Source organism: Cervus elaphus, chromosome 18 (assembly GCF_910594005.1).
Source record: "Cervus elaphus chromosome 18, mCerEla1.1, whole genome shotgun sequence".
Taxonomy (NCBI): domain Eukaryota; kingdom Metazoa; phylum Chordata; class Mammalia; order Artiodactyla; family Cervidae; genus Cervus; species Cervus elaphus.
In genome coordinates, this window is record NC_057832.1 from 109,780,815 (window position 1) to 109,796,177 (window position 15,363).

The window sequence follows — 15,363 nt, forward strand, 5'->3', positions numbered from 1 at the left end:
CACGTTCTCCAAATCAGGGCAGCCTGGGAATCCCGCCGTCCAAGGACAACACCCCCCCACCCAACTCCTCCTACCACCCTCCCGGTCCCGCTCAATTGAAAACCAGACCTGTGTTCAGGAAACGGCTGTCAATTTACCCAGCGTTCCCGCGTTTCCACGCTCTTTGTAAGGAAAGCTACCATGTCATTGGAGAGACAGACGCATAGTGGAGAGACCGGGTGTGGAGGGCGCGTTTGGGGTTAATTTTATTTGTGGGGCCCCAGGACCCGAGGGCCGGGTGAGTCTCAGCCGGAGTCTGGGTCGCGGTCGCTTTAAAGGGGCGGTTCCCGAGCCGGCGGGCGGGCGGTCCCGGAAGACGCGCGTTGCGCGGCCTGGGCGTCGGGATCCCAGCTCCCCGGCCCCCCCCAGTCCCCGATTCCCGGTCCTCCGACCCCCGACCCCCCTAGTCCCGATCCCCGGTCCTCCGCTCCGCGACCCTCCGCTCTCCTTCCCCGCCCCTGGCGCCCAGACCTCCAGTGCCCTTGGGACCTCGGCTCTCTGGAGCCCCCACCCGACTCCTCCCCACCGCGCGCTCGCGCCCTGGTCCTCGGCCGTTCGCGCTGCCCCCGCCCCCGGCCCCAGCTCTCCACCCCTCGCCTTATCTGGTTCTTCCTCACCCCCACCAGGCTCTCCGCACCGCGGCCCTCCGATCGGTCCCCCTCGCGCCCCTCCGCGCAGCACCGCTGCGTCCTGGCCCTCGGCGGGTGCACTCTGGCGCCGGCGGGCGTGCGCGGTGACCCTGCGGTCGCCAGGCTCGGTCTCCGCCCGCGCGGCCACCTCGCGCAGGTCACGTCCCTGTCCTGGGGACTGCACACGGGCGGCCAGGTCTGCGCTCCCCCTTCGTCTCGCTGCTGCCTCGCTCTTTAGCGGAATTCTCAGCGGAGGCCCGGACTCATGTCCGCCTTGCGAAAAGAAGGAACATAGATGGGCCCTCCTTAAGTGGAGGCAAGCAGCCGAGGCCGTGACCTCTGGGAGAGGATGGTGACCCCCTGGCGCTTCTCTCTCAGGGTCTGCTTGGCGCACTTGAGAGGTTTTGCGCTCAGAAAGGAACTCGGCCTTCTGAGACCCTCTGAGGGCTGTCGCAAGGCTAGACTTTGTTGGCTTCTGCTTGGCACTTTGCCCAAACTCGTCTCCACCTATGAGGACATTGGCGAGGGGTCTCCGGAGAGCGTACGTCGGCGGAAGACCAGTTGGAGTGACCTGGCTGAAGATGGGCCGCTGGAGAGAGTCCCTCCGGAGGGGCGGCTGGGCTGGCTCCTCCTGCACGTGCGCATCTGGCTCAGAGCAGGGGCTCTCTTGGTGAAATTCTTCCCCCTCCTCCTACTCTATCCCCTCACCTACCTGGCTCCCAGTGTCTCCAGTCTCTGGCTCCACCTGCTTCTGAAAGCCACCGAGACCTCGGGCCCCACCTACATCAAACTGGGCCAGTGGGCCAGCACCCGGCGGGATCTCTTCTCAGAGGCGTTCTGCGCCCATTTCTCCAGGCTGCACGTCCAGGTCTCGCCCCATCCTTGGACTCACACCGAACACTTCCTGCGCCAGGCCTTTGGGGAGGACTGGGGGAGGGTCCTCTGCTTTGAGAAGCAGGAGCCAGTGGGTTCTGGCTGCGTGGCCCAAGTGTACAAAGCGCGTGCCAATCCTTCCTTCCTGGAGAAGGACAGCATCCAGAGACTGGCCACGGCCTCTAGACTGCAGCTCTCCTTGGAAACTGGGGCAGGTGGGGGGCTGGACGAGCTCCCTGGACGCCTGGGGAAGGCGGGGAGGCCTCAAGAGAGTCTTGCCGACCAGTCATTTGTAGAAAGGCTGCTCTTCCCTAAGGCGGACCTGGTTGGATCCAATGCATCCTTGTCTCAGGCTTCAGGGCCCACCGGTGAACAGGAGCCAGATCACCTCGTCCCCGTGGCCGTGAAAGTAAGTGTTCTGATGTTTGCAGCCAGGCCCTCCCATCTCTAAAACCTCACAAACTCCACGGAGCTACCCAGGTCAGGATACACCCCTTTGCAAATTACCCCACTTTGCCTTCCATTGGTTTCTTTCAGCTTGACCATTTTCTGAGTACCTGTGACACGCAAGCTGTTTGATTTCTTGGCTTGAAGGAGAGTGATGCAAATGGCCTGAAAAAGGAAGATGAAGAGGCTCTGGAGTTGGCTGTCTCTGCGGGGGGAGGACCCATCATCCATCCAGCTCACCTCTTGGCTCTGGGATCGGGATAAGTGGGAGACAGACTAGGTTAGGTGTGCTATGGCGAGTCCAAGAGGGCAGCGTTCATTTTTACAACATCAGCTTCCGTCTCTTCATTTCCAGTCACCCCTGCCCAGCTCCATCATCTCTTCTCTCCACACCTTTCCATCCCTGATCCGAACACCCCCAGGAGAACTAGCGGATGCTAGTAGCCAATACCCTGGTGCTCTCACCCTCACAGAAAAATCCCTCCCAAGGGTGCCTCACTGATTTCACCTAATTTCCAAGGCTGAAACCTAATTTCCAAGGGGAGAGTCCGACCTGGCTTTTTTATAAATGCTGCAAATGAGTCGCAACATCAGGCATGTTTAGGAAACACCTGTCCAAAGTATCTTGAAGTTTCCCTTTGCTCTGTGGGAGACTAAAGGAGTAGATGCCTGCTGTATACCAGGAAATGTGTCCCCTTTATTTAATGTGTATGAGGTGCCTGAGGTGGGCATTTTTTTTTAAACAGGTTTAAAAAAATTTTTTTTTGCTTATTTATTTGGCTGTGCTGGTTCTTAGCTGTGGCACGCGGGATCTCCTTCTCCCACCAAGGGTTGAACCTGGGCCGCCTGCATTGGTAGCCCAGAGTCTTAGCCACTGGACCGCCAAGAAGTCCCTGTACTAGTTTTTCTTACATGTTTATTTACATTCCACTTTATTCTGAAAAGGATTTGTGGTGGAGGTAGAGGCTGTTATCTGCGTGTTTTAAATGATGGAACAGGAAGCTGAGAAGAGGTTGAGTGGCCGGTCCAGTTTCATACAGGGGATGAGTTGCAGAACTGGAGTTTTTGAAACCCAGAGCTCTTTCCATCTCACCTCTGGAGTCCTGTGACTCTAGAGCAGTATTTTGCAGGCTTAGGACTACCTGACTCAGTTACCTGGACACTCAGTAAAATGCAGATTTCCACCCTGCCTCCCAGCCAGTCTGATTCAGTAGGTCTTGGAGGAGGCTGGGGGTCCACACTTTACCAAGCAGCCCATACTGGTTTTTTATGCTTGCTGATGTTTGGGAGCTGCTGATCTAAACTCAGTGTATTTGGAAGGGAAGCCAACCTATTCTTCCCAGCAAAGCTGAGTGCCGCTCAGGGGAGCTGCCCTTTTGTCCCCTCAGGAAGGCACAAAGGAATGGGTGTTGGAACTGCTTCCCCTCAGCCAGCTGATGGTCCTCTTTCTGTGGGGGGTGGTTGGGGGGACGTTGGCTGCACCACAAGGCATGTGTGATCTTCATTTCTCAACCAGAGGTAGAACCTGCATTGGAAGCACGAAGTCCTAACTGCTGAATTGCCAGGGAAGTCCCCTAGATCTCTTTTGATGTTGGGCCCCAGCCCTGGCTAGGCAAATGTGCCCCCCTGATTGATCCCTCCTCTGTCTCACTGTTCCTCTTTTGGCAGGTGTTGCACCCTGGCCTGCTCGCTCAGGTGCAGATGGACCTGCTGCTGATGAAGATGGGCAGCCGGGTCCTTGCACTTTTGCCAGGAATCAAGTGGCTCAGCTTGCCTGAGATCGTGGAGGAATTTGAGAAGCTCATGGTGCAACAGGTGAATTCGCCTTCTCTCAGTCGTAAATAGCATACAACAGTTTTTGCTGTTAGCAGCTGTTTCATAAATGTTGAATGGATGAGCATTTTTCTCAGGGCGCCATGGCTAATGTAGAATATTAGTCAGGATAGGTGATGCTAGCTGATATAACAAAGAATATCCAAACCTCAGTGAGTTAAGGCAGCAAGGTTATTTCTTGCTATTCTATGGAAGCTCCATGCAGGTAAACTGGGGGAGCAGGTGGGAGCTCCACTCCATAGTTACTCAGGGACCCAGTTTCCTCCAAATTTAGTCATTGGGGTCAGTATGGAATGGGGAGAGAGACCATGAAGGGTCATGTAAAGGATTCTGTGGCCAGGCCTGGAAATGATGAACCTCACTTCTTCCCAGGCTACATGTCAGGCCCAGTGTAACTACGAGGGAACTTGGGGAAGGCGGTCTTGCATAGAGCCTGGGCTGCAAACGAAATGAGTCTGGTCGAATAGAGCATTATCTGTGCTGCAATCAATGGCCGCACTCCAGGAGAAGAAGAATCAGTGAAGTCACACACTGTGCCTTTGTTTTCCTTTGTTTCTGGGGTTTAATGAGTAGACAAGGGCCCTGTCCAGGGCCTTTGGGACACCTGTTTAAGTAGCCAGACTCAGTAGACACACTGGAGTCCCTGAAGGCTCCAAGGAGCCATCTGTGCTGGCTTCCTGGTGGTTGGCACAGAAATTGACAGGCTTTCAGGGGCTGTGTGCCCAACTTCATTTATGTCATCTGACTTAGGGTTTTAAGCCCCAGGAATGCATTTTCACGTTTAGAAAGCTTTGCTTTATGATATGGAGGTGTCTACTTTTGATAATAAAAGAAAATTAAAACAGAAAAATAGCTGCTGTTCCAACACCCATCTTGGTGTTAATACTCTTAGTTCCACCACCTACCTGAACTTCAGTTCTGCTTCAAGAAGTCTGATACGCACTGTGAGATGCCATCACTTCAAGTTCAGACCTCTATAGCGCTGTAACTCACCCCATTTTGCCTCAAAAATCAACTCTTCCTGCCAGCTGTAGCTCTCAGTGGTCTCATAATGCTGCCTGGCTTGAAAGCTTAGAGTCTGGGTGTATGTAGAGGGATGTATGTTCATTTATAAGTTCATACAACAAGTATTAAAAACTCTGTTAGGATCTGGTGAAAGAAAACAAGTGGGGTTCCCTGAATCTTCTTTGATGGTGGGACCCAGTCCTGGCTGGGCAAATGTGCCCTCCTGGCTGGTCCCAAGAAGTATGTACTAGGAGGAGGAGGGCTGACGTGAAGTGTTTGCAGCACAAGTGCTAGTTCCAATAGGAGTTCTTACGGGTTCAGCTGGGCTTAGCTGAGGCCCAACAGAGGAAGTGGTCATTCCACCCTGCGGGTCCAGGCTCCCGAGGCTTGAGTGGAATCTTGAAAGGAGAGTGTCTGCAGTTAGACCCAATGGGGGAAGAACATTCCAGTCAGGTGGAGTACAGAAGGCACTCAGAGGGGAAGTGTTAGGTGGGCTGGGATACTCCCGCTCTATAGATTGGGTGCAGCTGGAGTTTGGGGCTGTAAAAAAAGGAGGCTGTATCACAAGAGATGGACCTGGAGGAAGAAGCTGGGCCCAGACCATGACCCACCTTGGACGTCTTCCTAACCAATGCAGACTCTATCCTGCAGGGGGTGGTGGTGGGCACCAGCAGATGGATTGTAGAAAGGGGAGCTGGGGGACAGGGAACCCAACTAAGACACCTCTGCTGGGGTTCAGGTGACTGGTTTCGAGTCACCTTGGGAGGAACAGTGGGATGGAAAAAAACAGCTCTGAGCGTGGTGAGGGCTATAGAGCTGATGGCAGCGGGTCTCCCATGGGTGTGAAGGGTGAGAGAGAAGGAATCCTCTGCAGGGACTCTTGGGGCGGGGTGAATGTGAAATCTGTTAAGTTCTCCAGTGTGTCTGTTGTCTGCAGCTTGGAGTCACATGGTGGGGAGGGATGGGGGATCGGGACTTCTGGGGCGGCCTTCACCCTCAAGTGTCCTGGGAGTTCTGCAGGAGGTTAGCTGGTGCAGGCAGGTGAGTCTCGGGCTCTGCCAGCTCTTGGGGGGGTTCAGTGTTGCTGTCCCTGGCCCAGACTAGCCCCTCCCTCACCTCTTCTCTCCACTTGCCTGCAGATCGACCTGCGGTACGAGGCTCGGAATCTCGAACTCTTCCAGTGCAACTTCCTAAATGTGAACTCCGTCAAGTTCCCCACGCCTCTGCGTCCCTTCGTCACCAAGGATGTTCTGGTGGAGACATACGAAGTAAGAAGGAGAGCTTCCCCTAGCCATTTGCCTTTTATCTCTGCTCCACAGGAAGGCTTGAGTCTGAGAGGGGTTTGAATCCGCCTGAGGGTGGGAGATAGGGTAGCAAGGCGGGGAAGAGCCTGGCCCTGCCCTCAGACTTGCTGGAAGTCTGCTCTGCCAATTGTATCTGATTCGCGTTTTTCCCTACGCTGTTACAAAAAACCAGAATGACTTTTTTGGCCAACTCAATATTTGCTGGGTGGCTTCAGTTACCTCCTGCAGAACAGCAGGATACCCTTCCTGCCTCGTAGGAGGCAATGACACATTGAATGCAAAGTGTCCTGCACACAGAGTATGCACAGAGGAAGTGCCTCATGGCCTCAGCTGTCTTCTGGTCCAGCTTCCTTTGTAAAGATGGTAACGCGACCCAGAGGAGTGGCCTGAATGACCCACTGTTACTAGCTGTGTGACGTTGAGCAAGTTACTTAAACTCTCTGGGCTTTAGTTCTTTAATTTGTTAATTAAGATTACAAGATCTATCTCAACAGGCTGGTTTGACAATTAAATAACCAACCTGTCTCAAGTGCCTATGGAGCAGCTCCCCTTCTCTCTTCCTTTTCTTTCTCCTCCAGTGAGGTCGCAGAGCTCCTTCGTGTCCCTGTTGGCTGATTCTTGACTAGATACTACCCTTGATCTTAGCCAAAAGGCCGAGAAGTGATGATGATTCTTGACTAGAAACAAGCTCATCCTGACCTCACAGCCTCTCTTACCTGTGGGCGGCAGTCAGTGGGTTTCCTCCCTGGGAACCTATGGACTTGTTGAGATGTATTATAGAAGGGAAGTGTAAATGTCAGTTACAACTCACTTGTGGGTGACGGATGCACAGGCGTTCTGGGAAAGGAAAAACTCTTTGGGTCATTTCCCAATCAGCGGGAAGGCAGTACCTGTGTGTCCCTGGGAGGATGAGGACCTGGGCAGTCGCGGCTGTGCCGTTGAAGCGGTTCTCACCCCGTCTTCCTCACAGGAGAGTGTGCCCGTGTCCAGTTACCAGCACGCAGGGATTCCCCTGGACGTGAAGAGGAAGATTGCGCGGCTGGGGATCAACATGCTCCTGAAGATGGTGAGCTCACAGCGGGGCGCGCACCCGCCTCCCTGCCTTGTCCTGGATCTCCGGGAACTCGCCGTCACCCTGGAAGCTTTTCCGCGCGTGGCCTGGTAGAGGTGGGATGGTGAGGTTGACTCAGCCTGGAGTAGCTCTGGTCTCTCCGCAGATATTTGTGGACAACTTCGTCCACGCGGACCTTCACCCTGGGAACATCCTCGTCCAGGGCGCCGACGGTCTTGCCCAGGGCCCAGAGGCGCGGCTGCAGCAGGTGGACGTCTGCGAGGCGCTGGCGGTGGCCGTGTCGCCGGCCCGCTGCCCGCTGCGCCTGGTGCTGCTGGATGCCGGCATCGTGGCCGAGCTGCAGGCCGCCGACCTGAGGAACTTCCGGGCTGTCTTCATGGCCGTGGCCATGGGCCAGGTGAGGCCCGCCGGGCCCTCGGGGGGTTGGGGCCGAGTTTTTTTTTTTAACCACGGGGCTCCTCAGGGTTTGTCATTCTTGTTAATGCCGGCATTTGCCAAGGGTGCTCCCGAGAGAGGAAGGAGGGAGGAGGAAGAGAAGCCCAGGAGATGAAGCCACCGAGGGTCCGTAGACAGAACAGGCTTGTTCCTGGCAGCTCATGGTTTAGGATGATGGGAAGCAGTGCCTCCTTCTCAAGTGATGTTCTGGTGGTTTCTCTTCCGTCCTCAGTCACTATACAGTTGGGCTCTGGAAATGCTAGCTTCTTGACAATAATAGCGGCCTCAAGTGCGTGCCATCTGCTCTGAGAAGGTGGGGCTGGAAAGAAGCAGCGGCTCAGGGAACTTACTCTCCCTGTGTGGGAAGTCACCTGGGGCAGGGGGAGATGACTGGTTTTCAGTTCTCATCCCACCCCTCGGAGGAGCTCCTGTGGTTGAGAATTGTTATTTAGGAAAAGGGACTCAGCGAAACCTCTGCGGGAGTCAATCTAAAGTGCCACATCAAGGGTGACAGTGAATTCTCCAGCAGGAAAGACCCCGGGAAAGACGAGCTGGACAGACTTCCCTGGTGGTCCGCACTCCCAGTGCAGAGGGCCTGGGTTCGATCCCTGGTCAGGGAAGTAGATCCCACATGCCGGGACTAGAAGTTTGCATGCCATAACTAAAGGTCCCACATGCCATAAATAAGACCTGATGCAGCTAAATAAATAAATTTTGGGGGGAAAAAAACCTGGGGAAAAAGGGCAAAATTGAGAGAAGCCCCTGCTTAGGAGGCTTCTGGGGTGGATTGGGGGTGGTGGTAGATAGACCAGAGGCTTGAGTCTGAGCCAGTTTGAAAGTGTCCCCCAGGCCAAGGTTAAACATCTAGGTGCAGTGATGGGTGGGGGCTGGGAGGTGCTCCTCTGCACAGGTTAGGGCAGAGGAAGAAGGTCACAGTCAAGGAGGAAGAGCTTGGCTCCTGGGCCATGACCAAGGGGCCCAGGTGGGTGTTAGGAAGACCTTGGAGCATCCTGGGTGGAGGAGGAGCCAGCAGGCTGTGAGCGGGGAATTCTGCTCAGGCAGGAAGACCGCCCTCAAGGAGAGTATGACTAGTCTGTCCCGGAGGCAGGCCTTTGGGCCAGGCCGGTTGGTTGGCAGGCAGTGCCTCGAGGAGCGTGAGCAGTGGGGCCCTGGCTTGGCCACTGGGCCTGTGTGGCCTCGGAGACAAAGGAGACCACACAGCTCCTGCCTCTGATTGTGCTGAGCACGGGTGGGGCCTCGCCAACCGAGAGAAGCATCAAAAGGTTTTGATTGACGACCAGGTATTATTGGAAGGCAGCGAGGTAAAAAAAATGGATGAAGGGGGTGCAAAAGCAGGAGGGTAGAGAAACTGGGATGGAAAGAACTAGATATGAAGACATTTGGGCAGAGAATCCAGGGTTAGGCCCTCTTGATTCTAGCATGTTTTTTCCTTTTCCATCTTCCAGGGCCAAAGGGTGGCTGAGCTCATCCTGCATCACGCCCGGGCCAGCGAGTGCGAGGACGTGGAGGGATTTAAGGCTGAGATGGCCCGGCTGGTGACCCAGGCCAGGAAGAACACCATCACCCTGGAAAAGGTGAGCAGGCCACTGGAGGGCCTTTTCCTCGGCTCACATCCTCCAGGGGTAAGGAGGCCCACTGAAATCTCCAGCTCTCAAGAGTGGCTCCTTGACCGGGCTCTCCTGTGTGGTTGCCGGGGGAGGGGGTGATATATGTGATACTGCACATCTGTCCAGACCCAGGTGTAGCTGTCCTGCAGCTTCATCTACGAGGAGCTCAGCTGAGCATGGGGTGGGGGAGGGAGCATGGAGGCCCCTGAGCAGACAAAGGACTCACCTAGTGTTCACATCCTTTATTTAGACCTGAAGCAGAAAAGTGAAAGTTTTAGTTGCTCACCCATGTCTGACTTTTTGCAACCCCCATGGACTGCAGCCCGCCAGGCTCCTCTGTCCAGGGGATTCTCCAGGCAAGAATACTGGAGTGGGTTGCCATTCCCTTCTCCAGGGGAACTTCCCGGACCCAGGGATCGAACTCTGGTCTCCCGCATTGCAGGCAGATTCTTTACCATCTGAGCCACCAGGGAAGCCCTTACCTGAAGCGGAGCCCACTTTGAATTCTGCACACAGTTCTAACAAAGCTGACTTTTCTTCCCAAGTTCATTCCCAAGTCCACTCTGGCCGGATCGAGTCAGAAAAAGAGGTGGCAATGAGGAGCGGCAGCTGGCCCTTGGCACTGCCTGTCTTATTTATTCCAGTGTGATTTCTGTGTGTGCCGGGCGTGCTGGGGTAGAGGCCTCCAGGCTGGTTCTCCTGGGGGGGAGGGGCCTTTGAGCTCAGTCATGAGGTGGAAGTTGGGCTTGTGTGAATGTAGTCCTTTTGGGGATTTGTCAGGCAGTCCATTTCTGATCAGTGGGGTGTGTGTGGGTGTGGATGTGGGTGAGGGGCAGGTGAGGGAGAGAAGTGGTTCCCTGTGACTCTCTGTTTTCCAGCTTCAAGTTTCCAGCCTTCTCTCGAATGTCTTTAAGTTGCTGATGACTCACAAGGTGAGGCCTGGGTGGGGAGCTTGCACTCTGGTCAGGCAGGAGGGAGGTCTGTGGGGAAGGCCAGTGGCCTCAGGGTTGTGGCAGGTTCTTCTCTTACGGGAGATCTTTTCTGGAAACGTTCTGTACACCGATCCCTCTGCTAAGAGTGCTGTTTCTACTCCCTGACGTCCAGCAAGGTTTTCCTTTGATCACGCTGTAACCCCAAGTTGGTGGGATTTGGGGGGAAAAACTTTATGCTTTCCAAGAGTTTTGACAAGTTCTATTTTAAAAACGACTTAAATCTCACGTTAGAGTTAGGGAAAGCTTTCATCATTGCTGGGGGTTGGCTTAGAGACAACTGGGAATGAACACACACTCCTGGGAGTTTATTTGCTCAGGACAGGTTGCTGGAGGGTGAGGCTTGTAGCCAGCTCTGACCTGGGCGGCCTCTCCAAGGCCCCGGGGCTGCCAGGAGGGCCAGATGAGGCTGTGACACGGTGATCAGTGTGCTGTGACCTCCCTCTATCCACCTAATTCAGTTGGATAACATCTATTAGTATCTGATTTAATCCCAACATTCCTCGAGGCTGGCACCAAACAACTCGCCCTGGCCCCCAAGGCCGCCCGCCCAGGGAGCCCCACTTCCCGTGACTTTGTTCTTTAGCCTTGGGGCTCCCACTGGTACGCAGCCTTCCTCACACACTGCGTGGGACACAACAGTTACCAGTGCTTTAGATGTTTGCTGTTGTCACTGTGATTCCCAGGATGGGAGAGCAGAGAGAGGGCCAAGTATAGCCATTCTCTTCAAATATTTCACCAGGCACTTAATTTAAAATAATTTAAAAAATTTAAATTATGGTTAAAAACTAATATACAGTTTGCCCCTACCCACCTCCAAGTGTACTGTTCAGCAGTGTCAGCCACATCCACGTAGTTGTGTAACAGATCTCTAGATCTCTAATAGAGCCCTATACCTACTGAACAAAAACTCCGTGTCTCTTACCTAAGCCCCTGACAACCACCAGGTCCATGGTTTTGATAGCTCTTGATTTCTCCTATAAGTAGGATCATATGGTATTTGTTCTTCCGTGACTGGCTTATTTCACTCAATGGAGTGTTCTTGAGGTTCATGGACGTTGTAGCAGACGACAGGATTTCCTTTTTAAAGACTAAATAATATTCCATGGTATGTACATAACCATAATTTTCTTTATTTGTTCATCCTCTGATGGACATTTGGGCCACTTGTACCTCTTGGCTACTAAGAACAATGCTGCAGTGAACAAATATCTCTTTGAGATCCTGGTTTCAAATTCTTTTGGATATTTACACAGAATTGGGATTGCTAGATGATATAGTTGGTTTTTTTAAATTTAAGTATAAATTTATATGGGGCTTCCCCTGGTGGCTCAGAGAGTAAAGTGTCTGCCTGCAATGCGGGAGACCTGGGTTTGATTCCTGGGTTGGGAAGATACCCTAGAGAAGGAATGGAGAATCCCATGGATGGAGGAGCCTGGCGGGCTACATTCCACAAGGTCACAAAGAGTTGGGCACAACTGAGCAACTTCACTTTCTTATAGATTTATACATATTATTATTTTAGCTTTTTCTCCATACTGTTTTCCAAAGTCTACACAATTCTATACTCCCACCATGAGTGCATACATAACACGCTGCTTTCTTCTGATTGGCCCATCTGACCCCTCAGACAACTTTTTGGGCCTTAACTGAGACAAAGACTCTTTGCTTTCATGAAAGGTTATTTCCCCATGAGTCATCCTTCCATTTCCTGACCTTCTGTCCACCTGAAAGCAGATTGCTGTTCTAGGTTTAAATCCTGGCTCAACTCTTCCTCATGTGAGTTTCCCTGGTGGCTCAGTGGTTAAGAACCCTCTTGTCAATGCAGGAGACATAAGTTCAATCCCTAGTTTGGGAAGATCCCCTGGAGAAGGGAACGGCTACCCCCTCCAGTATTCTTGCCTGGGAAATCCCATGGACAGAGGAGCCTGGTGGGCTACAGTCCACAGGATCCCAAAAGAGTCGGACATGACTTGGTGACTAAAACAAACAAACAGACTCCTCCTCACCCAGAGGACTTGAGCAAATCACTCAGCCACCCTGAGCCTTAGCTTCCTTATCTACTGAGTGGGCACAATGACTACTTTTGAGGATTAACTGGGTAATCCATGTAAACTATTATTACTGTTAGCCTGGCTCCAAAGGGGAAGAAACCTGCTGTATTTGAGCAAAGCCAGACGTGCTTGGTCTCAAAAAGACTACTGTGGATTTTGAAGCATGACCCATATTTAGATTTATAGTTTCTGGTGGTGGTTGTTGTTTAGTCGATAAGTTGTGTCTGGCTCTTTGCGATGCCATGGCCTGTAGCCCACCAGGCTCCTCTGTCTGTGGAATTCTCTAGGCAAGAATACTGGAGTGGTAGCCATTCCCTTCTCCAGGGGATCTTCCCGACCCAGGGACTGAACCCAAGTCTCCTGCACTGGCAGGCGGGTTCTTGACTGCTGAGCCACCAGGGAAGCCCAGTTTCTGGTGTTAGCTGTGAACTTTTCACTTTAGTACCTTCTAAGTTATTCACACATTCACACTGTACACACTGCATCCCCCAGATTTTTTCTTACTATGTCTAGTGGGTAGGGGGGGTTGGGTGAGTAGATGAGATGGCGGGAAGACTGACTGGATAGGGAAAAGAATGTTCAGTTCAGTCGCTCAGTCACGTCCAACTCTTTGTGACCCTATGGACTGCAGCAGGCCAGTCTTCTCTGTCCATCACCAACTCCCGGAGCTTACTCAAACTCATGTCCATTGAGTCAGTGATGCCATCCAACCATCTCATCCTCTGTCGTTCCCTTTTCCTCCTGCCTTCAATCTTTCCCAGCATCAGGGTCTTTACCAATGAGTCAGTGCTTCACATCAGGTGGCCAGAGTATTGGAGTTTCAGCCTCAGCATCAGCCCATGCAATGAATATTCAGGACTGATCTCCTTTAGGATGGACTGGTTGGATCTCCCTGCAGTCCAAGGGACTCTCAAGAGTCCTCTCCAACACCACAGTTCAAAAGCATCAATTCTTTGGTGCTCAGCTTTCTTTTTATAGTTCAACTCTCATATCCATAGCTTTGACCAGATGGACCTTTATTGGCAAGGTAACATCTCTGCTTTTTAATATGCTGTCTAGGTTGGTCATAGCTTTTCTTCCAAGGAGCAAGTATCTTTTAATTTCATGGCTGCAGTCACCATGTGCAGTGATTTTGAAGGCCAGAAAAATAAAGTCTTTCACTGTTTCCATTGTTTCCCCATCTATTTGCCATGGGGTGATAGGACCGGATGCCATGATCTTAGTTTTCTGAATGTTGAGTTTTAAGCCAACTTTTTCACCCTCCTCTTTCACTTTCATCAAGAGGCTCTTTAGTTCTTCTTCGCTTTCTGCCATAAGGGTGGTGTCATCTGCATATCTGAGGTTATTGATATTTCTCCCGGCAATCTTGATTCCAGCTTGTGCTTCATCCAGCCCAGTGTTTCTCATGATGCACTCTGCATATAAATTAGTTAAGCAGGGTGTATAAGGTTAATTAGCCTTGATGTACACCTTTCCCAATTTGGAATCAATCTGTTGTTCCATGTCCAGTTCTAACTGTTGCTTCTTGACCTGCATACAGATTTCTCAGGAGGCAAGTCAGGTGGTCTGGTATTCCCGTCTCTTGAAGAATTTTCCACAGTTTGTTGTGATCCACACAGTCAGAGACTTTGGCGTAGTCAGTAAAGAAGTAGATGTTTTTCTGGAACTCTCTTGCTTTTTCGATGATCCAGCGGATGTTGGTCATTTGATCTCTGGTTCCTCTGCCTTTTCTAAATCCAGCTTGAACTCTGGAAGTTCATAGTTCATGTACTGATGAAGCCTGGCTTGGAGAATTTTGAGCAGAACCTTGCTAGCATGTGAGATGAATGCAATTGTGTGGTAGTGGGAACATTCTTTGGCATTGCCTTTCTTTGGGATTGGAATGAAAACTGACCTTTTCCTGTCCTGAGGCCACTGCTGAGTTTTCCAAATTTGCTGGCATATTGAGTGCAGCATTTTCACAGCATCATCTTTTAGGATTTGAAATAGCTCAACTGGAATTCCATCACCTCCACTAGCTTTGTTCATAGTGATGCTTTCTAAGGCCCACTTGGCTTTGCATTTCAAGATGTTTGGCTCTAGGTGAGTGATCACACCATCATGGTTTTCTGGGTCATGAAGATCTGGGTCATACAGTGTATTCTTAGAAAAAATACATTTCTGGGTCATGAAGTGTATTCTTGCCACTTCTTAATATTTTCTGCTTCTGTTAGGCCCATACCATTTCTGTCCTTTATCTCTAAGAATGTTACGTAGATAGTAAAAATCATGTGGGCAGACACACGATGCCAGGAGTGGAAGTTGACCTGGTAACTACTCAGGATACTCTCCGTTTATCCATGGGCTTCAGAAAGAACCCCTGTTTTTCTGTTTCAGGTAAAGCTTGAGAGCAACTTTGCCTCAATCGTGTTTGCCATCATGGTGTTGGAGGGGCTTGGCCGCTCACTGGACCCTAAACTGGACATCCTGGAGGCAGCAAAGCCCTTCCTCCTAAAAGAACTAGTGACCTCCCGCTGACAGCAGCAGAGGGGGCTTCATCTCGGAACTGGAGGCCGCTCCCAACAGCCTCTCGTGTGGCAGCTTGGACATTCTAGAACTGGGATTATGGAGGGCCTGCCACTGTGTTTCACCCTGGTTTGGTTTCAAGCATCTGTTTCCAAAGGTCTGGGTTACCTGGGAAAGTAAAAGGAGGAAAGGTCCTGACAGCTCAGTCGTGGAAGCAGGGCTTGGTGTCAGAGAGACTGTTTCAGGGAAAACATTCTCTGGAGGAGGATGAATAAACTTAGTTATTTTGTTTTCTGGTTTTTCTCTTTCCTGTTCTTAACCTCTGTACTCCTGGATCAGGCTGGTCTTCCTGGTCCTTTCCAGACTCTGATATTTAGGTTAGAAAATGTCATAGAAGCCTGTAGACCCATGGTTTCCAAATTGGGGGGCGGGGGGGGCATGGCACATAGCTTGCGAGATCTTAGTTTCCTGACCAAGGATTGAACCCATGCCCTCAGCACCAAGTCCTAACCACTAAACCGCCAGGGAATTCCCCCAAGTATTTTGTGTT

At 51.9% G+C, this 15,363-nt stretch overlaps 1 protein-coding gene across 2 annotated transcripts; it reads left to right on the top strand.

Annotated features, from left to right (window-relative positions):
• The first annotated feature begins 320 nt into the window (after positions 1 to 320).
• Positions 321 to 15,105, top strand: ADCK2 (aarF domain containing kinase 2). Of its 2 annotated transcripts, XM_043872311.1 has the most exons (8): positions 321 to 1,950; positions 3,657 to 3,803; positions 5,966 to 6,094; positions 7,101 to 7,196; positions 7,348 to 7,599; positions 9,104 to 9,232; positions 10,144 to 10,197; positions 14,685 to 15,105. In XM_043872311.1, the coding sequence occupies exons 1-8, from the start codon at positions 1,018 to 1,020 to the stop codon at positions 14,823 to 14,825; spliced, it is 1,881 nt and encodes a 626-aa protein (XP_043728246.1). In that variant the 5' UTR covers positions 321 to 1,017; the 3' UTR covers positions 14,826 to 15,105. The 2 variants fall into 2 exon arrangements, with proteins under 2 accessions (XP_043728246.1, XP_043728247.1); XM_043872312.1 differs by lacking the exon at positions 10,144 to 10,197.
• The last annotated feature ends 258 nt before the right edge of the window (positions 15,106 to 15,363 follow it).